The 21,314-nt window shown below is 43.7% G+C and overlaps 1 protein-coding gene across 1 annotated transcript in view; it reads left to right on the top strand.

The window, feature by feature from the left end:
• Positions 1-21,314, top strand: part of LOC148018523 (U-box domain-containing protein 52-like) — a 41,509-nt gene that overhangs the window by 3,233 nt on the left and 16,962 nt on the right. The window contains exon 5 of the mRNA XM_087662079.1: positions 2,642-2,844. Within this exon, the coding sequence (XP_087518205.1) occupies positions 2,642-2,844 (203 nt within the window). The remainder of the gene's footprint in view (positions 1-2,641; positions 2,845-21,314) is intronic.

Below are 21,314 nucleotides of genomic sequence, written 5' to 3'. Positions count from 1 at the left end.
GAAGAAGGGAGAGAGAGAACACAACTCTGAAGTGAATGAATGCTATAAATGAATGTAAAAGTGTACAGTGTTCTCAAGGGCAGTGCAATGTCGGAGTGTGACGTCCACCGAAGACGGATCCCAAGTCTATGACCACCAGTCGGAGTGTAGGAGTGCTGAATAGTGAATGACAGTAGGCTGGTCACCAAAACGCAGCAGTTTGGAGGCTGGAAACTGGTAAACACAGTAGTGTACGATCAGAGGCTGGAAACTGTGCACAGTCAGTTGTAAACAGTAGGCTAAAACAGTGTCTGAGAGTGTCAGGACCTGCAATGCTGAAAATGCAGGCTGGCTGACCCTAGAGATGATGGACAGCAGGCTGAACAACAGTCTGGGACAATTTGGAGCAATTGCCAGCAGCTGAGAGCTGTCGCCTACAGCAATGGACAGGCTAAAGATAATGTGGCTGCAGTCGATGATGGCTGGACAACAGATGGAGGTGGGCTGTAGGCTGGAAACTGGGCGCCAACAGTAACAGAGGGTGTGTGGGCTGGTGTAACTTGCAAACAAGGATGATGCCTGAATGGGGCAGCCTATCTATTTATAGATGTGGAGAGGCGTCCCAAAAATTAGGGTTTCCACTAAACTCTCTCGAACTGCTCCCCGTTTTAGGGTTTCCACTAAACTCTCTCGAACCGCTCCCCATTTTAGGCTTTTACTCTAAAAGAGCATTTTTAGTGTGTTTTGGGGCTGTTTAAGAGGCTAATCAGCAAGTAATGCATATTTTAGCTCAACACATGGTATGGTTATTATGGTACTCTCCTATAGGTCCCTTTTTTGTTTTTTTTTCAACGAAAAACTTCTATTAATAACACTTCAAAGAAAATCCCCTTGAGGTAAAATACAAAGTAAAAAGAACCTTGTATAGAGTAGCTAAGTGTATCACAAATACAATGGTTGTGTGAACAACTAATTTGATGGGCTATAATGCTAGATCATTTGAGGGGTGGCGTGAAAAAATATACCATAGTCCCATTTCTGCAAGAAGGCATCTCTCCTCTTTCTCATCCTCTCAAAGCTGCCCTGTATCCTCTACCATCTCCCATGCAGAGTGTGGATGATCTTTGTCTAGATCCTCAAAAGAGTCTCTATTTTGGAAACATCCTGAAGGTCTATGGCATGGTTGCATCTCATGGTTGGCCATATGTGTACTATGGTATAATGCTAGCAATCAGCTCCCATCAATGGCAGTGTCCTTGAGTGCACTCTGTCTCTAAGTAATCTTGAGCGGAAATCCTACTCAGGTGCTGTCCAATGATAATAAAAGAGAGGCTCCCTTGAAGACCCTCGTATCTACATGCTAGGCCTCTGTCTATCACCCAAGCTAAAGGCCCCCCAAGTTGTAACCATAGTCTTAATTGTATTGTGAAAGATCATATTGAGGGCTCTCCTCCATACCTCATGGGCTTTGGGGCTGTCCCCTAGGCAGTGTATCTGTGTCTCCTTTAGGAAGAGGATATCTCCCTAGGCCTAAAGCTGTCTTCTAGTCTCCTCTTAAAGTCTGATAGGAAATGGGTCTAAGATGCCCTATCTGTGTCAATGAGATTTGGCCAGTGGTTGTGCTTTGATCTTGCTCATCTAAATCCTCCTCCCCAGCCTTGTAGTGTAACCAAAGAAGGTCACATCACTTTGGTGAATGAGTCCCTCCACACTCTCTTGAATCCCAATGTAATCTTTGGAGAGGCCTGCTTTGGTAGGCCCAGTGTCTCCTTCAATCTAACAGGCAGGTAGCTGGGTCAGGTTGATGTGCCACTTTCTCTCAGTGTGTGCCACTACTCTGATCCCCTAATGAGAGCATCCTGTAAACTCTGTTTGATCCAAGTCCTCATGATGAAGATGGCCATCCTTCTCAACCATAAAAGTAAATACTTTGTCTTTGCTATTTGCAATAACCACAAGGAGGTTGTCCCCTATGGGGAAGAGACCTATCCAGTCCTGAGATGTATGTGTATCCATCCTCCAGTTAGGAGGTACTTCTTTCTTGCAGTTTCAATCAATGCTCTGGTGCCCCTGAGACCCTATAGTCTCTACCTCTGTATCTCTTGCAGTAGCTCCTAAAATGCAAACTAGTCTCCTATTGAGGTAGAAATCTATTGCAAATACTAACCCCAAAAACTCCTCCCTAACTCTCTGGTCCCAATTCTCTGTGAAGGTCCAGTGAATGTTGGGTAGTGAATGTTGGGCTGCCATGGCCCTCCATCTGTAGATGTAATAGACTGAAGCCTCCCTAGTTGAAGTTTCTTCCAAGGATTCTTGCCCTGAAGGAGACCTCTGACTATGAGAGAATGAGCTTTTTTAAGTTTTTCCTGGGGCAGGAGACACCTGACTGTGAGCATAGCCATTAAGGCTCTGCTCTGGCACTCTGGATCTATGATCCCTAAGCCTCTTCTAGATCTCAGCTGTATAACATCTCAACCTACCTTCTCTCTAGCGCTCTCCCATAGGTCTTATTTAAAGCCTTGTTCTATTCAGAGTGAGTGCATAGTTCCTCAAACACTATTTTTATAAACATAAATCTTCCAAGTTAAAAGTGCTGTTTGGTCTGTCCACAGTAATAATTTCCACAGGTAGTTGCTTTGCTAAATGTTTGTTATTGGTGCAGATTTTTTCAGGGGCAAAAAACTGCTGCCCTTACGGCTCAGCATGTCCCAGATTCATGTGATGTAATAGTTGTCCGTAATGGGAGGCTTTTCTCAGCAAAGTACTCTGGTCACTCAAGATTTCCCAATTCTTCAGAGCCTTCTAGTCTGATTGGGAGCAAGTGTAAAACTTCACTGTTGGCTACACCAAGTGGCATCAATGAAGGTAATTTTCTGGTCGTCCAGGTACATTTTTGCATTTCCGTCACTAATAACTAGGTAAAGGAGTGGCTCTCTGAAGACTAAACTTGCAGCAGTTATGCTTCAAATTTAGAATATCTTTTGTTATTTAGCAATAATTTCATCAATGAGGTGGTCTAGTAATTCACATTACATGGTGGTGAGTTTCCACGAGGCTGAGGGGTTCCTTAGCAGATTATTTTAGAAACTTTGGCAACTAATTTCTTTGCTGTCATTGATGAAAGATAGCTACTAGATCGCAAGTTTTTAATCTTTGTCTCTCTCCTTGATCATGTGTAGAGATTTTGTAAGGAGGGAAATAAATACTACACTTCTAGTAAAATTTAATAACCTAGCACTCATTTTTGTAATGGAAAAAGAATTGGACTGTGTCTGCATTAGACTATTGAGCTGTATGAATTTGGCTTAAGCAGATTATAAGCACGTTTGCTTGTCACCTTACAACATCACATAGAGAAGAAATTGAAAGTGTAGGATTTCGGAGGCAAGAAGGCCATGTTGAAGGGCTTACTTGCTCAATAGAAGTACCTGGAGGTACGCTCGTTCCACATTGTAGAGATAGATCTTTGATTCGAGCACTTTGGATGAGACACCATCTGATTAAGTGACAAGCTTGCACAAAGAGGTCAATAGAATGTGGATGCAAGGCAGTATACCTTCTTTCACCCTAATCCACAAGGTTAGTTTGGAAAAATGCTTACAGTCCTAGGGAAATGCATGTGCAGGAACAACAGTAAGGCAAGAACTCAAATGAGCCGTTGGGATGCCATTGACTTACTCTTCTAGGAGCATCATCTATCCCCACATGTTACAGCAAGGCTTCTTTAGGGACAGAGTAATACTTATTGAGAAAGTTTCTAGGTGGACTTACCATCTTGATTTTAGAACTTGACAATAATAGCAAGGAATCAAGAATTGGATGAGTCCTTTGGGCTACAGTTTGAATTGAGGAAAGCCATGATTGGGCTACACTTCTCCTAGCCCCATAGTGGGGTCTCAGACTCTTCACCAAGGCTCTTGGTAGTGGTCAACTAGCTCATTTAGTTGGGCTATATTGATAGTTTCTTTGGATGGAAATCGACTGTGAGTGTTGGAGAAGGCTGAATGTCCCTCTCATATAATACTGGTGTATGTTATTAGTATTGTCATTTTATGATCTCATTTTGTCCACATTAGTCAGGCAAAAAAGGGTGATGACTTGTTTGCTCATGGGCTGTCTGTTGCTCGCATTTAATTGCTAGCAATTTCTTCTCCTAGCTTGCGACACTTGTGTTTCTGTTACAAGTGCTGATACTTACCACTATGCTTCTCCCAAGGTTGTGATTTTTTCAGAGTTAATTATGGGTTGGGATTAGTGGGATGCAAAGACACGTTCAACTTTCTTGCATTTAATGGCAATTGAGATCTCTCTCGCTATCTCTGCTTGTGAGTTTGCTATGGCCGTTTAGGACAAGTTACCGTCCTCTACCTCTCTGGCTATCTGTACTTGTGAGTTAGTTGTGGCCATTTAGAACAAGTTACCATCCTCTGCCTCCGAAATAAGAGTTTCCCCCATCCAGGTCAACTCAGGTTTATCTTCATGATAATGCCATGTTCAAAGAGATTGACATAGATGAAATAGGCCTATGCAGGAGAGCCCAAGATAAAGAAGTGGGTACCTATGGGACACACCTATTGGCTTTCAGAAGTGCACATAGACTAGCCATCTTTAATGGTTTGCCACAATGCCTAGGATTTAACAATGTGACATGTTGGAATCACAAAAGAGGGGCAAGTATTGTGGACTACTTGATAGGCTCACGAGCGTTGATACCAAACATCCAAAACTTTAAGGTATCTAATAGACGAATCGGCATAGCAATAGATCATGCTATTTTGGCATTCATGCTCTCTTGTGGACATATGAAACATGAAACACCATGCCACCCTAAACATCCCAAATACTACTTTATAGAAGACACCTCACACATCTATAGTGGTTCTCTGCAGACTAGTTTACATACACTGGACTTGAGCAGATCGTTGGAAGAATGTACAAGGGATTTAGTAGAGGCCATACATGGATCAGCCATGTATGCATTCTAACACACCTTGCCCCGTTGTAGACCCACGTGCTCTACTGCTCCCCAAAATAGTTGGTATGATGATGAGTGTAGAGTCACCCGAGCTTGCTTACAGAGAGAAGTGGAGCTAGGCACTCAGACACATCGTCAACGTTCTTCAAACACCTTGTGCGGAAAGACTACTTAGCGAAAGTAGAAGCAGAGATATATCGGTTGTTTTTGGGATAGGATAGCAAGAGTGCATGGAAGATGTTTCATGAAAGATAGCCCCCCATACAGATTACATCACCGAATGCTTGGCTTGACTATGGGAGACAACTGTATGACTTGCTAGGACAGCCACCTATGCAGTCCCCACATGCCTATAGGTCAACACAACAGTCTTTCTTCACTTGGAAATGGTTAGGAATGCGATTTATAGATTATAAAATGGGAGGGCACAAGATGAGGATGGACTACTGGTAGAACATTTCTCACATGCTTGTGACATACTAGCACCCATAGTAGCACATATATTCAATAGAGCAATATGTGAAGGCTCCCTATGAGTCGGTTAGACAATACTATAAGTAATTCCACTATTTAAGAGTGGTGATCCCTTGATCCCTAGCAACTACAGAACTATCATGATCGGTCATACTCTGGCCAAGATATATGGATCTAATTGGAGCATGAACTTAGTGAGCGGGCTGAAATGCAAGGCAAGAGAGCATAAGGATAGGCAGGTTTCAAACGAGAATATACCACACTAGACCATATTCTCACACTTAGAGCCATTATTGAGGAGGGTTGAGCTCGAGACAAGAGTGTGACGAGATGCTCTAAACACAAAAACACAATACTAATCGTACGACAAAGCACAAACTAATAATATAGAACATAGTTAGGGTTAGGGTAACTTAGAGACAATGAACACAGATAATAATGAAATGAATGACTGCTGAGTATATAATGCTCATGTAGCAAATATACTGTGCAGAGAGTGAATATTTTACCACAAACTCTTGTATCTTGAGGATTAGGGTAGGGGTAATGAGTTGGAGAGTGTGTTGTACTCCGAATGGATCCCAAAATGTAGCAAGGCAGCCTCCAGATGTCTAACACCAGCAAATGCAGCCAAGAACACTAGCAAATGTAGCCAAGGAAGGTTGGGTTTGATGCAAACGCATAGTGCAGGAGAGAGAAAGACTAAAACCACAAGTGAGGAGAGAGAAATACTAAAAACACAGGTGAGAAGAGATAAAAAGGCAAAATGAGCCTGTTTAGGTTGGGCGACAGTTGTAGGATAAAGAAAACTGCCAAACGCAGCCAACAAAGGCTAGGCATAGCTGGAGGAGAGAGAAAACTATGCAGATGGCAGCTCCAACAGCAAATGCAGGCAGATTGATGATGTGGCAGGCCGGCGACAGCAGGGAAAACTAGTAGCAGCAGTCGCTTGGTTGAGATGAGCTCCAAACAGTGGATGAAAGGCTAGAAACAGAGGCCAGATTGTTGTAGACAATAATGGCCAGCTTGGACCGTGATGTCCTTCGTGTTTGGGGTGTGGGCAGTAAGCTGAAAGACTTGAAATCTGCAAAAACAAGATTAAGGAAGAGTGATGGGCTGTATGCCTATTTATAGAAAGTTTGGGACACCAAAATTAGGGTTTTGCATGTGGGACACAATAACTCTCTAGGATTGTGTTTCTTTTTAAAATAAAATGTTTTCTTCATTAATTAAGCATACCACCGCTCCAGAGTCCTTCGTGTCCTTCTTCTTGGTATCCTTCTTGTCTTTGTTGGGGCAATCCTTCTTCCAGTGACCGGTCTTACCACAAATATGGCAAGTTGATTTCTTCTCCTTATCCTTCTTGGATTTATTGTCCTCCTTCTTTTGGTCCTTCCCCTTCTTCTGAGAGTCTCCGATTTGGAAGCATTCTGTCCCTTTAATTGTTCCTCCTGGTCCAAGACCATAGCAACCAACTCTTTCCACCGAAGAGTCGACTCCCTACCAGAAGCAATAAGAGCGGAATAAAAAGTACCGAATCGTGGCGGCAACTGGGATAGTAAGGTGATTGCCATGTCTTCGGAGGAAATAGGCTTCCCTACATTTTGAACCTGCATTTGAAGCTGCCGAAGCTTGTTGATGTGTTCCCGAAGCGAAGAAGACTTATTCACAGACAAAGTCCGCATCTGCACCTCCAAAGAAACCCTCTTTATCAGGGTCATCCGGTTGTACATCTGGTCAAGCTCCAGCCATATCTCACAAGCCACCGTCAAGTGCTCTATGTGAGCTATCATGGCTGTGGTGCAAGACAGAAACAGAAAAGATCGAATCCTGGCATTCAGTTTGTCCCAATGAGACTGGGCCTCGGTCAACTCCGCACGAGTATTGGAAGAGAGTTTGGACTCATCCCTCACCGAGGGCCTGTTAATCTCCTCCATCACCATTTCCACCAAATCATAAGACTCTAAAATGGCCAACATCATCACCTGCCAGATGCGGTAATTGTCACCATCAAGGTTTTGATCTGTTGGAAGAGCCGGTGGGATAGACACCTTCCTGTCCATGATCGCCTGGAACTCCAAATTAGTCTCTTTAGACATGTTAACCTGCAATACCTGCACAAATGCAAAAGCAACCCCCTCTGTCTGTGAAAACGTAGCCTTCTAGGACTGATTCCTCCATTGCCCAAACCTTCTTCACCCGCCGGAGGCGATAAAAAGGTAAAATCTGCAATGGAAGGCCTCAAATGCAGCCTTTCTCCCCTTCGAACAGCAATAACCTGTAGCAAATTCACTGATTAGACTCCTTTTCCGCACGCCCACGCTTGCTTCAGCCCTGATCCGATGCGCAGCTCTCTCACTCACCCTCGAAACCTGGAAATGCAGCCTTGTGTTGTGCTATAATCTCCTCTTCACATAGGTTCAACTCTCAGTTAGTCCATCTTCACTGCTCTGATACCATATCAGAGTGCAGTGATGTGGAAGCGTAGTACAAAGGCTGAGAGAGAGTGAACATAGAGAGAAGAGAGAGAGAGAGAGAAAAGGAGACTGTAAACGGAGAAAATCTGCGGTGTAATATGCTGTATAAGAGTGCAGAAATACACAAGGGGGCAGAGGAAATATCTGCGTATGTCTCCGACTTGATGACCTCGATCTCCGTCAGCCCGAGCTGTCTCAGCTAACAGATCTCAAGATCAGAATCTGAATAATGAATACTGGAGTGAGCCACAAAACCGGCTATAAATAGCCGAAAAATAGGAAATAATTGGAGCAAGTCGACTGCAGTAAATCTGGCCGACTGTACCAGTGCCCTGCCGTACTGCTGACGTGGACTGCTGTATTGCTGACGTGGACTACCGTACACCAACTGTCCAAGAAATGGCTATCTAACACAATCCTGCATAACACGGGTCATCAAACAATAGCTAGAGCAAACAAGCTTCATAGAATGTGCCTGATTCCTCCGTGACCTCCACGGTCCATCCTGCGGTTCCCACTCCTCAGGGACCCCCTCGATCCCTAAATCTTGGAGTGTGTCACGGGCCCAACAAGGAGAAGGACGCGAACCTCTCCCCGTCGCTCTTCATTTGCTGAAGACTCGGGTACATCCACTGGTGGAAGCTCCTCAGGGGTGGCCGGTGGAAGGAAAGGCTCTAAATCAGAAGAAGAATCTCTATCAAAAGGCTCTGGCTCCAAAGAAACTGTCTTGAGAGCCCAACTCTCCCCTGGATCTCCAAGGAGGGGGTGCTCCTCACCCCCCGCAGTGGCCGGAACTTCCACGAACTGCACATCTCGGCTCGTGTAGACATCCCGCTTGACGGGATCAAATAGACGATAACCTTGGGACTGGGAGATGTAGACAACAAAATCCTGTTGTCGGGAAGCCGCCTTGAACTTGTCACACTGTATCTTCGGGATGTGCACATAGGCGTCACACCCAAAGATCCTGAAATAAGAGATATCACGCTTCGTTTTGAAGTAAGCCTCAAAAGGTGTCATCCTGTCAACGGCCGAAGTGGGAGATCGATTAAGGATGTGAATTGTGGTAGCCAGTGCCTCGGCCCACAAAAATTGAGGTGTCTGTCGGTGCTCCATCATGGTGCACGCCATCTCGATCACACTTCTGTTCTTCCGCTCCAAAATGCCATTCTCTTGAGGATTGTTGGTGAAGTGGGAGATCGATTAAGGATGTGAATTGTGGTAGCCACTGCCTCGGCCCACAAAGATTGAGGTGTCTGTCGGTGCTTCATCATGGTGCGTGCCATCTCGATTACACTTCTGTTCTTCCGCTCCAAAATGCCATTCTCTTGAGGATTGTTGGTGTTAGTGAACTCTTGGTGAATGCCCCCTATTTGCACAAAAACGAGCAAACTCATTAGACATAAATTCACCTCCCTTGTCTGAACGCAAGGTCTTCAGTCGCCGGCCAGATTGGTTCTCCTCAAAGAGAAGCCAATCGTTGAAGTGAGATAAAGCCTCCGACTTCAAAGTCAAGAAATAGGCCCATGTCATCCTACTGTAGTCATCTACGATCAACATGAAGTACAAGCTCCCCTTTAGGAACTCGGTTCTCATTGGTCCACAAAGATCCGTAGATACAAGCTCCATAGGTGAAGTAGACCTCCTCAAAGCTTTGTTGGAAATCACTGTTAAGATTGTGGGAGAGAAGGAAGGAGTCTCACTTGTAGCTTTCTTGCTTGCACAATGGGGAAATACACACAAAGGTGGAGGCTGAAAACAGTTTTCCTATTCTTAGTTGTGTAAGCCAAAAAGAACTCTGGTACATAGAAATAGAAGAACCCTATATATGGGTCTCAAACCAAACTCAACTAACTAAGGTGGCATACTAACTGAGCCACGAACTAGAGTAGATAATGATAGCTGTCATCTAGCTATTATTCATGGGCGGTGTACCAACCGCATTTGCAATTGACAAGTCGGTGACATAAATGCACAACGGTCACCCTGGCATATCACGAGTGGAGCTCGATATCTCAACACTCCCCCTCGAGCTCAATCCCAATTCCTGCACACCAAGCAGGTCTCTCCCAATGCCTTCGTAAATATGTCAGCTATTTGATCCTCTGTGTTGACATAAACTAGATCAATAGGACCTAGTAAAACTCTCTCTCGCACATAGTGATAATGCACCTCAATGTGCTTTGTTCTAGCATGATAGACTAGGTTATTTGCCAAGTGTATACTACTCATGTTGTCACAATAAATGACAACTGGCCCATCTGTAGACTGATGCATATCATAAAGTAGCTTATGCAACCAACCTACCTCACATGCAGCCATTGCTGTACCCCTGTACTCAGTCTCTGTGCTTGACAAGGCAACTGTAGGTTGTTTCTTGCTGCTCTAAGTGACTGCAGCACTCCCAAAAGAGAACACATATCCACTGGTAGATCGTCTATAAAAAATGCTACTAGCCCAATCAGCATCAGTGTATCCATGCAACTGTATCTGAACCCCAATCTCATAAAATAGTCCATACTGCAATGTGGACTTTACATACCTGAGTATGCGTCTAGCCGCATCCAAATGCGGTTTCCTTGGAGCTTGCATAAATTGACTTACCAATCCAACAGCATAGCTCAAATCTGGCCTGGTAATAGTCATATAAATCAAACTTCCTACTATGCGTCTATACATAGTAGGGTCTTCCAGAAGCTGACCTGCATTTGCGCTCAGCTTCACATTCTGCTCCAAAGGAATTGAAATAGGCTTACAGCCTGTCATTCCATATTTGGACAGCATGTCCAATCCATACTGCCTCTGCAAGAGTCATATCCCACTTGGTGATCTAATCACTTCAATACCCAAGAAATAACGCAGCTCTCCCAAATCCTTTATCTCAAACTTCTGCTTCAATAGCATTTTCATATGAAGGATATCTTCATCACTATCACCTGTGATAATCAAATCATCAACATAAATGACAAGTAGCATAATACATTTCTTTGTTTTTCTCACATAAAGTGAGAAATCTGCCTTGAAAATCTGAAAGCCAATAGTGACAAGATACTGTCCTATCTTGTCAGACCATGCTCTAGGTGCTTGCCTCAAGCCATACAAGGCTTTCTTCAACTTGCAAACAAACTCAGGATGAACAGCATGCACATAACCTGGTGGCTGCTCCATATATACCTCTTCTTGCAAATCACCATGCAAGAAGGCATTCTTTACATCCATCTGATGTAAAGACCATTCCTTTGATGCAGCCATAGCAATGACTGCTCTTACGGTTGCCATCCTTGCAACCGGACTGAATGTTTCTTCATAATCAATGCTATATGTTTGTGCATACCCCTTGACTACTAATCTTGCCTTGTATCTTTTTACAGAACCATCTGTATTGTGCTTCACCTTATATATAAACCCACTTACAACCAATTGCATTCTTATCTTTAGGTAAAGGTACCAGTTCCCATGTAGCATTTGCTTCCAAGGCATCCATTTCTTCATCCATGGCTTTCTCCCATTTTTCTTTTCCTATGGGTTGCTCAAAAGAAGTGGGTTCTGGTTCTTGTATCACTTTGACCATATATGCATAGTGAATGGCTGTAAATCCATCATATTTCAGCCTATCCTTAGGATACCTAGCTTTGGTAGACCTGCGCAAAGTAGGTTCACTCCCAGGCGCTCTCAAAACATCCCTGGTCTTCCTTACTCCAGGTGTAACAATAGAAGGAATACCCAACTTATCATCAATGCTCTGTTCTTAGCCACTGGATTCACCATCCACATAAGAGTGACCTGCATTCACATCAAACATGGGCTGATTTACCTTCTCTTTTCCTTTTCGTGATACCTGCATACCACTATGTGCATTGCTTTGAGAAGATTCTCCTGATCTCAATCTGCCTGTCCATGGCGAAGAATGTGAACCACTGCTAGAGGACGCTCTTGGTCCACTAATATCTTGTGACTGCTGCTGTGAATTTTGTGCAGCATTACCATTTTGTGCATCTATATTATCAATCACATTTACTGGTTTATACCAGCTACTCATCTCATAAAAAACAACATCTTTGCTCACTGTAAACTTACGAGTAGAAGGGTTATAGCATTATACCCTTTTTGCTGTAGGAAATAACCAATAAAGATGCACTTCTCAGCTTTTGGATCCAACTTGGATCTCAACTCATCTGGCACATGAACATAGGCAATGCAACTAAAAATTTTTAAATGAGAAATATCTGGTTTCCTACCAGTATACCTCTCCTCTGGAGTCATGCCATGTATTGCTGCAGTGGGAGTCCTATTCATTATGTAGACTGCTGTAGCAACTGCCTCAGCCCAGTAAAAATCTGGCAGGTCTTTTTCATTGAGCATGGCACGAGATACCTCTCCAATATGCCTGTTTTTCCTTTCTGCAATTCCATTTTGTTGTGGGGTATGACTGCATAATATTGTTACTTTATGCCATGCTCTTGCAGAAACCTTGTAAACTCATTTGAGAGGTACTCTCCCCCTCCATTTGACCTTAGGCATTTTATTTGCATGTCTGTTTCTTTTTCAACCATAGCTTTAAGAGTTTTGAAATGCCCAAAAACTTCACTTTTCTTTTTCATAAAATACACTCAACTTTTTTGCTATAGTCATAAATAAAAGTAACAAAATAATGACAGCCTCCAAGAGATGCAGCTTTAGTAGTCCACACATCAGAGTGGATTAGTTCCAATGGCTTCTTACTCTTTTGAACATGTCTAGGAAATGGTTTCCTTGTCTGTTTTCCAAACTCACAGACTTCACATACCTTATGCATTTCTGTAACCTTGAATTTAGGCAACCCTACAACAATGTTTTGGGCTTGCATTGATTTAAGTTGCTGTACATTAACATGACCAATGCGTTTATGCCATATATCAATATCTGTAACTACACCTGTCCCATGTGCAAACATTGCTGCACTCAATTCAGGCATGTCTGCATCCAACGTAAACATTCTGCCATTCTTCTTTCCTTTTGCTATCGACCTTTATTTTTCATATCCTCAACAAAGCATCCATGAGAATTAAATCTGACCTGCAAGCCCTGCTCAACCATTTGACCGACAGAAACTAGGTTCTTGGTGATATTCGGGACATGAAATACATCCGACAAGTATTTCTTTTTCCCATCCTGCATAGACAAAGGAATTTTTCCAATCTGCACAATAGGATGTGCAGTATCATCACCAGTCTCCACAAATATTGGTTTTTCCATTTTCCTTGCATCCTGCATCCATTCTGTATGACCTGTCATGTGGTTTGATGCATCTGAGTCAACATACCACACATCGTTGCTTTCTTCTGCACTTGTCACAGAATTGGTCATGTGGTGCACCATAAACAAATGCTCATTTCTATCATCACCCTGTCTACTAGAAGATGCATAATTTCCTTGTTGCAGTTTTCCATTCATGATGTCATTCTGCTTTTTATAGCAGTCTTTAGCCATATGACCCATTTTACCACAGTAGTAGCATTCAACATTGCTGTTTGCATTTTGGCCTATTTGCCATCCACCACGACCTCTTTGGCTCCCCCTGCCTCTAGAGTTACCACGTCCTCCTCCAAAGGATTGGTTTTCTTGAGTTTGCTGCATATTCTGATTTCTACCACGGTCTCCAGATCGGCCTCCTCTACCTCTTCCAGCATTTGAGTAGAAGACAGCTTCTTTTAAAGTTCCTCTTGAAGAAGATGCACCACTATTTCTCTGCTCCTCAGAAATTAGAAGAGCAATCAACTCCTCAAAATCAGAAAATCTTTCACGGACGGAAATGGATGTTCGGAACTGTGCATAATCCTTTCCTAGACCATTCAAGGTCACAGAAACTAAATCATCATCTTCCACTGGCGACCCAATGGAAGCAAGTGCATTTGTAATTTTCTTCATCTTCATGTGGTAGTCATTGATGCTCATACTTTCTCTTTGCACATTGTGCAACTCTTGCTTGAGCTGCATTTTCTTGGCTTGCGTATTTGTGCTATACATTTTTGACAAAGTATCCCATGCCTCCTTTGGCGTACTTGCATCTTAAATATGCACAATCATAGAGTTTGAAATGCTGATAGACAGCCAGTACATAACTTTCCTAGCTCTCTCATGCCATGCTTTAAATGCCTGCATTTGCTGTTGATTGGGAACATCAGGAAGAACTGGTTCTTTTTCATTTCTTGCAACGAATTTTCAATATTCTTTTCCCATAAGAAAATTTGTCATTCTAAACTTCCATGCTTGGAAGTTGTTTTTGTCAAGCTTTTCAGTGACGATCTATGAAAGAGAATCAGACGCTATTACAGAACACTGTAAAAAATTCTGTCACTGCAAGGAACACAGCTTCAGCCTCACAAGGGCAAATTTGCAAAACTAACGAAAGTGGTATTTGACCACACAGTCACTTCCTAGTGACGATTTTGCATTAACAGGCAACAAGGATGATTCTGTAACTCCCAATGTCTCTGCGCACAGGCATACGATGCAATTTCTACAGTAACTTTTCACCGACCTGTAGAATAGTGGTCGCACAGCATAAAACATGGCATTTTTCTGAGTGCGTGCAGAAAACTTCCGCCTCCAAAACAGGCCTCGAAATGGCCTCAAATAAAAAAAACAGAGCATATACTGCCCTCTTGCTACACCGCGAAGAGCGTCTCAATCTGAGACAATGCACTCTTGCACTTTCCGGCTGTGCTACCTGCAGAGACTTGCTCCCAAAACAGAAAAATGAAAGCAACACTGGTCCTCTTACCAGAACACTGCGAACTTGGTTTGCTTTCTTGAGCTCCTTACCACGAACAAGGCTCTGATATCATGTCAAGATTGTGGGAGAGAAGCAAGGAGTCTCACTTGTAGCTTTCTTGCTTGCACAATGGGGGAATACACACAAAGGTGGAGGCTGAAAACAATTTTCCTCTTCTTAGTTGTGTAAGCCAAAAAGAACTCTGGTACATAGAAATAGAAGAACCCTATATATGGGTCTCAAACCAAACTCAACTAACTAAGGTGGCATACTAACTGAGCCACGAACTAGAGTAGATAAGGATAGCTGTCATCTAGCTATTATTCATGGGTGGTGTACCAACCGCATCTGCAACTGACAAGTCGGTGACATAAATGCACAACGGTCACCCTGGCATATCACGAGTGGAGCTCGATATCTCAATAATCACATCCCAATGCAATTTCCCACGAATGCAGGAGACACATGGCTGATGGCTCACCACTATATCGGGAAAACCTAGGACAAATGATCCTCGCGAGGCCTTCCGAAGGTACTCATAGTTCAAGTGGCCAAACCAAGCATGCCATAGCTCGGATTGTGTCGTCTGAGAGGTAAGAAGAAGAGAGGTAAGAGTTGTAGACGACTTCAATTTGTAGATGCCATCCTCCTCATACCCTGTAAAGAGAACAATATCAAGGACTTGAACAATATCACTGTCAAACTCCAAGAGGCCAAGAGTACAAATCTTATGAACCGAAAGCAAATGATACCCCAAGCCTCGCACATACAACACCTCAGAAGTGTGGGCACTACCACGTCCATCTGGAATAAGCTACATCTCACCCTGCGCAGCAATAGACACAAAAGAGGTGTCTCCAATGAGAATCCTCCCATGCGAAGGTCACAAATGGGCAATACCAATGGGAGAAGCAGTCATGTGCTGGGAGGCACCACTGTCCATGATCCACTCACGAGCCTGGGGAGCTGCCATCGTAGCATCAGAAGTCTTCGGTGTAGAGTCCTCAATGACTACTAAGTGTAGAAAAGCAGCTGATAAGGGTGCAGCCACCGCTCCAGAATCCTTCGTATCCTTCTTCTTGATGCCCTTCTTGTCCTTGTTGGAGTAATCCTTCTTCCAATGACCAGTCTTACCACAAATATGGCAAGTTGATTCCTTCTCCTTGTCCTTCTTGGATTTGTTGTTTTCTTTCTTTTTCTTTTCGTCCTTCACTTTCCTCTGAGAGGCTTGACCAACCAAAGCCTCTGATTTGGAAGCATTCTGTTCCTTCAACTGTTCCTCTTGGTTCAAGACCATAGGAACCAACTCTTTCCACTGAAGAGTTGACTCCCGCCCTGATGCAATAAGAGCGGAATAAAAGGTACCGAATCGTGGTGGCAACTAGGATAGTAAAGTGATCGCCATGTCTTCGAAGGAAATAGGCTTCCCCGCATTTTGAACCTGCATCTGAAGCTGCCGAAGCTTGTTGATGTGTTCCCAAAGTGAAGAAGACTTATTCATAGACAAGGTCCACATGTGCACCTCCAAAGAAATCCTCTTTATCAGGGTTATCTGGTTGTACATCTAATCGAGCTCTAGTCATATCTCTCGAGCCACTGTCAAGTGCTTGATGTGAGGTATCATGACTGTAGTGCAAGACAAAAATAGAAAAGATCGAATTCTAGCATTTAGTTTGTCCCAATGAGACTGGGCCTTGGTCAACTCCGCATGAGCATTGGAAGAGAGTTTGGACTCATCCCTCACCGAGGGCCTATTAATCTCCTCCATCACCAGTTCCGCCAAATCATAAGGCTCCAAAATGGCCAACATCATCACCCGCTAGATACAGTAATTGTCACCATCAAGCTTCTGATCCGATGGAAGAGCTGGTAGAACAGGCACCTTCCTGTCCATGATCGCTTGGAATTCCAAATCAGTCTCTGTAGACATGTTCATCTGCAATGCCTGCACAAACACAAAGTCAGCTCCCTTTGACTGTGTAAACGCAACCTTCTAGGGTTGGTTCCTCTGTTGCCTAAACCTTCTTCACCCACCGGAGGTGATGAAAAAGTAAAATCTACAATGAAAGGCCTCAAACGCAGCCTTCCTCCCCTTCAAACAGCAATAACTTGTAGCAAATTCACCAGTTCGACTCCTTTCCCGCACACCCACGCTCGCTTCAGCCTTGATCCAATGTGCAGCCCTCCCGCTCGCCCTCGAATCTTGGAAACTCAGCCTTGTGTGCGCCGAAATCTCATCTTTAGGTAGGTTCTGTCTTCACTGCTCTGATACCATGTCAGAGTGCAGCGATGTGGAAGCGTAGGACAAAGACTGAGAGAGAGTGAATACAAAGAGAAGAGAGAAAGAGAAAAGGAGACTGTTACTCATGCACGTTCAGTTTTCTATGATTTGGTCCGCAATCAGGTTCCACTTGATATGCAAACTACTTTGGAGACAGATATTTGTGAGGCGGAGGTTATGGATGTTCTATTACACCTGCCTAAGGACAAAAGTCCCGGTTGGAATGGTCTCACCAATGAATTCTTTGAGATTTCTGCTACCCAACTGATGAAACCATTAACGGCAATGTTTCAACAGGTTTGGGAAATGGTGTTCATGCCTTCCTCATGGAAAGAAGGTTTTATCAAGCTGCTTCCAAAAGTCCCTTCGCCGTCAATGTTGAAACATTGGAGACTAATTTCTTTTGATGGGTTCGATGTATAAAATCTTTTCCAAAGTGATGGCGAATCAGCTCCACAAGCATCTTGCGGCCATTGTGCATCCTCTTCAATATGGTTTCATTAAGGGCCGAAACATTCTGCACAATATCTTAAATGTGCAAATGGCTATTGACTATGCAAGGCACTCTAATCAACAAGTGGTATTGATTCAATTGGATCTGGAAAAGGCTTTTGATTATTTAGACCGGTCCTTCATTGTAGAACTTATGTCTACTATGGGCTTTGGTACTCGGATGTCCCACTTGATCAACACCATTAGTACTGTGGCTTCTTCGCGAGTTATGCTAAATGGTGGTGTTACCGAGCCATTTGTCCTTGCACGCTCTGTGAGACAAGGTTGCCCTTTGAGTCCTCTCTTCTTTGCCCTTGCGACTCATCCGGTTCTTTCGATGTTATCTTCTATGGTAGCTTCTACTCAGTTGGCTGGATTATCCCTTCCTTTTGGACAGCACTTCATTACTCAATCTTTGGCTGATAACAACTTTATGATTTTGCGTGCGGACAAGGACAATCTTCGCAAAGCATTAGATGTTTGGACGCTCTTTGGTCATGCTTCTGGTCTTCATATCAATGCTTTCAAATCAGCCATTCTTAGTTGCACGGAGTCCGATTTATAGTCATTGGGCTGGCAGGGACAGGTTGTTCCCCGTGGTTCCATTGTTAGGCATCTTGGGTACCCTTTGGGTGTTGATATTCGGCCAAAGCAACTTCTCGAGTGGATTTCACAGAAACTGGCAGCTAAGTTTCTGTATTGGAAGTCGCAGGCTTGGCCCTTTCATGTTCGTCTCAAAGTGGCTCAGACAATTATGTTGCCAATGCTCACATATTTCTTGCCATTGCTGCCTTGGACTACTACTACTTTGAATGCTCTCAGTCAGCACATTCGTTTCATGTTATGGAAGAAGGATTCCTTGCAGGCAGGCATTTCATGGATTTCTTTGTCGCATACATGTATCCCCAAACGCATGGGTGGTGGGGCTATTTTGGATGCCGAAACTCATATACTGGCACTTCGTTGGTCTCTTTTTCGTGCCATGTGCGTGGATCATCACCCGTGGGTCGTTATAGCCTGCTATTTTCTTGAGGATCACGGGCTTCTGCATGGTAATACACAAATTTGGAGCTCTTGGTGGCATGTTCTTAATGCAGACTCTCGGTTTTCTAGTCCTTCCTCATCCTTGCTTGTTCATTTGGTCTGCTCCTGGAAATCGGTTCTCCAAAAGGTGCGTTGGCATCCGGCGGAGGACCGCTTACATACTAACTCTTTTCAATTGAAATTGTTGGCAGCCTCGCGATTACTTTCTTGGGAAGGCAAACATGAGCTCAGGCCAAAATTTAACCGCATGGCATGTTTGGGCTTGACTTCAGTGGGTTCAGATGCCACCCTTGCCAATCGTAACGTCTTGATATCCTTTTGTACAGCCAGGAGGCTTTTCAGAATCCCTCGTGGATACCGTGATTTATGGGAACAGCTTTTGTCAGTGCTCCAGAGTAGGCAACCCTTCCCTGCCCTTGTTTTCGATTGTCCTTGGCAGGACTGTGACCTTGTGGGTCCGTTGAATTTGAAAAAGGCCTCAGCTAACCAGGTGTATCATCTTCTGATTAAAGACCATCAATGGCTGGTTACTAAAGCTAATACTATATGGGGATTGTGGAAATCTCAATCATGGTGGAAGACAACTGTGATGGAGGGCTGGTTGAACAAGACACCTTTCAAATGCAAGGTCTTTCTTTGGAGGGTGATGATTGGTGGTCTTCCGCTTGCTTCAGCCCTTTCCAAGCGTCGAATCTCTAATGGCCATTGTTTCTTTTGCACCACTACTGTGGAATCGGCCCGTCATCCATTTATTTCGTGCCCTCTCGCTAAGAATATCTGGTCGCTCTTGTCAGCGGTTTGGCGAGCAGTGGTTGGCTTCTCGCTAAGCCCTTTTGATTGGGTTTTTGTACGACCAAAATACCCCACATCGGCACAGTCGCATATGAAGATATTGTTTCACTTTCTTAGATACTGGGGATGCTAGCACAATTGGACCACTCGGAATGCCTTTCTTTTTGATTCGGCCTCTAATGTCCCGGCACATATTGTGAGGCTTAAAGGTCTCTTGCATTGGCAGATAGATCTGATTCGGCACTCAGGCTTACTTCCTCGGGAGGACTTACTTTCCTGGCATCTGGCAATTTCCTCTGCGTCTTTGCCATGACTTTTGTAACTCTTTTGTAGTTTAGTACTGGGCCTTTACACATGATGGCTTAGTGTCATCGTGTATCTTGTAATCAAGTAAACTTGTACCTTTTTTTCGTAATTAATACAATTACCTTTTATGAAAAAAAGAAAAGAAAAGGAAACTGTAAATGCAGAAAATCTGCAGTGTAGTATGCTGTATAAGAGTGCGGAAATATACACGAGGGCAGAGGAAATTTCTGCGTGTGTCTCCAACTTGATGACCTCGATCTCCGTCAGCCCGAGCACAGTCTGTCTCAGCCAACAGATCTCAAGACCAGAATCTGAATGTGAATATCCTGGAGTGTGCCACAAACTGGCTATAAATAGCCAATAAATAATAAACAACAGCACTAGGTCAGCCCGATTGCAGAAAACTGCTGTCTGACTGTACCAGCACCACATGGCATCCTGCCATACTGCTGATGTGGCATCGTGCTCTGTCCGTACGCTGTTGATGTGTCCTCTGCACTCTGCCGTACTGCTGTCCACAAAGAAACCCTAAACCAGCCTGTCCAGGGGATGACTCTACCTCTAACAGCCTCATCCACCCCTCTAGAGAGCAGTTTCAGACTTTTTCAGTGTAGCTGAACCCCTAGCCGCTGCCACCCCAAACACTACATCTTCTATTGATAGGCGTCATTGAGGGACATCATTAGGTGGTATCACAGTTGACAGAGCTACAGCATTATGCAGAGTACAATGCCCTAGAGTACCTACTCGGTGACATAGGAATGCCCATATGCGTCACATTCGCATTACAATTGCTTGTTACAGATGCAGATTGGCACGCTGACTCAGTCGGAGGTAGCTTGCAGAGTCTCGGTGGATTCCATAGAGTGAGGGGGAGATACTCTACACTCTTTTAATCTTTTTAAACCTAGTTTTTTGAGCTTTTTCAGTTTTCCATACTTCTCATCCCAATCTACCATGTAGACCTACACATAAATTTATCTCTATCTCTTCTTCTCAGATAAGAGATGATGATACCAGCTGTATTGGTTATGGTCTCATAGGCCATTCTGGCCTTTTAGAGTCGTTAATAGATCTTATCTTATCTCTCTGCCCTTTTGCTTGCACAGTTTCCTTTCTCTTCTGCATTCCCACTACAGTCTGCTCTCATCCACCTTTCTTCCTTTTATCTAGTATATGTCAATAATTTCCCTGCATGAGGAGCATGTTCCATCAGCTTTCTTCACTTCTTGCCATCTTACTTCAGCCACATGCTATCAGCCCCCCTCATTTTCCCAATATCTATTCTCGAGGTCCTTCACCTCTTTGCTTTTTCTATCACTATCTGGGGATGTACGCTTTCTCAAGTGATTCTTTTGGATTCCATAGCACCATCTCAAGACATCAACAAGGATGACTCAAGAGCTTAGTGGTTTCCTAAATCCTATAGTTCAAAGGTTGGCTTATTGCACATTCTAAATATGAACTTCTAAAATGTACCTGTGTGCAAACAAAGCCTTAGTATAGCAAAGTGATGCTCTGAAATGAATCTCATCATAGTCCCCACAAGAGATAAAAGGTAAATAAGAAGCTACTATGCAAGGTTGATGGTTGACTGGGAAATTATGAACTTGCATCCACAATCACCTGGAATGAGAACCAAAATAACTGTTTTGGATTTTACAAAGCAAATATGTGATGCTGTACAAACAAGATCGGAACAACATATATAGCACCATAAGCTTGTTATTAATGCTTACG

Source organism: Lygodium microphyllum, chromosome 21, assembly GCF_053477565.2.
Source record: "Lygodium microphyllum isolate KBCC chromosome 21, Lygodium_microphyllum_v1.1.10, whole genome shotgun sequence".
Lineage (NCBI taxonomy): Eukaryota > Viridiplantae > Streptophyta > Polypodiopsida > Schizaeales > Lygodiaceae > Lygodium > Lygodium microphyllum.
This window is presented reverse-complemented; position numbering and strand designations above follow the sequence as displayed.